At 34.4% G+C, this 1,269-nt stretch overlaps 1 protein-coding gene across 1 annotated transcript in view; it reads left to right on the top strand.

The window, feature by feature from the left end:
* The window catches only part of LOC106873970 (uncharacterized), a 25,080-nt gene that overhangs the window by 6,106 nt on the left and 17,705 nt on the right, over positions 1 to 1,269 (top strand). Inside the window, exon 2 of the mRNA XM_014921517.2 lies at positions 1,025 to 1,188. Coding sequence (XP_014777003.1) covers positions 1,142 to 1,188 — 47 coding nt within the window. The 5' untranslated portion in view covers positions 1,025 to 1,141. The remainder of the gene's footprint in view (positions 1 to 1,024; positions 1,189 to 1,269) is intronic.

The raw sequence follows: 1,269 nt of genomic DNA, 5'->3' as shown, positions 1-1,269 counted from the left end.
TATATATATATATATATATATATATATATATATATCTGTGTGTGTCTTTGAGTGTTTGATTCCCACCACTGCTTGACAACCGGTGTTGGTGTGATTACGTCCTCGTATCTAGTGGTTTGGCAAAAGAAACCGATAGAATAAGTACCAGGCTTTAAAAAAAAAAGTTGTGGGGTCGATTCATTGGACTAAAAATTCTTGAAGGCGGTGCCCCAGCATAGCCGCAGTCTAATGATTGAAACAAGTAAAAGACATGTATGCATGTTGTCCGCTATTTTCAAATATTTGAAATCTTACTGTAAAGAAGGAACCGGTTTCTACCAAAGATATAAAGTTCCATTATTGGAATGTGGTTAAGGAAAACAAATTCAAATTTTGAACTTAAGAAAAACCTTGCACAGTTTTATTGTTCCGCTTAGAGATTGTATGTGCAATGTGGGAAGTATATATGTCTGGCTAAACTTCGGCCACTTTTAATTTATCATTTACGTAAAATTTTTATTACTCCCTACTTCGAAGTAAAGTGAAACGGGACGTAACTCTATATTAGAGTGCGGCGGCGGCGGGGAGGTTGGACTCCACATTGGTAGTTATGGCGATCGTACGAAACTACGATAAATGCCAAATGGTGTATTCAAAGGAAACTATAAAATACAAAACATATAAAATTGAAGTTGTTTCGTCAAAAATAAAAACTGTGAGGGGAAACCTCTTGTAAGGGAAAATATTGAAGACATACTTTCAGGTTAACACGAATAACAATAATAATAACAACAACAATAATAAAAATGATAAACATTGGATGTATGCGTATAGGATAAATGAGGAAATTTTTGATACGAAACTACCGGAGAATATACGTGAAATCTAGAAAAAAGTGGAAAGCATTACTTATTTTGTAATTTAGTGTTGAATGATCCGCAATATATTAGTGATTATCTCCTTTCCTGCATTGATCCTTCCTAACACTTTTTAAAAATATTTCTGCACTATCTAAATGAATTTTAGTATTTCTGATCTTCCATAGATTTCCCTTTCCTTCCCTAACCTTCAATCAATATGGCGACCGTCAACCAGATCGACGTCTAAACTCATCAGTCTTCATTAAAGGTACAACAGATCTAACTGTAAAATCGAATTCAAGATGCCACTACCGAAAAGAAGATCTCCTGGACACAGAAAGGATCGGAGGTAGATATTTCTTTTTCATGATTTTCTGCCTTCGTAATATTATCAGAAGCAAAACTTATACAAAACAATGTTAGCGGTTTC

Source organism: Octopus bimaculoides, chromosome 23 (assembly GCF_001194135.2).
Source record: "Octopus bimaculoides isolate UCB-OBI-ISO-001 chromosome 23, ASM119413v2, whole genome shotgun sequence".
NCBI lineage: Eukaryota > Metazoa > Mollusca > Cephalopoda > Octopoda > Octopodidae > Octopus > Octopus bimaculoides.
The sequence above is the reverse complement of the archived record's forward strand: the minus strand, read 5'-3'. Positions and strand labels throughout refer to the sequence as shown.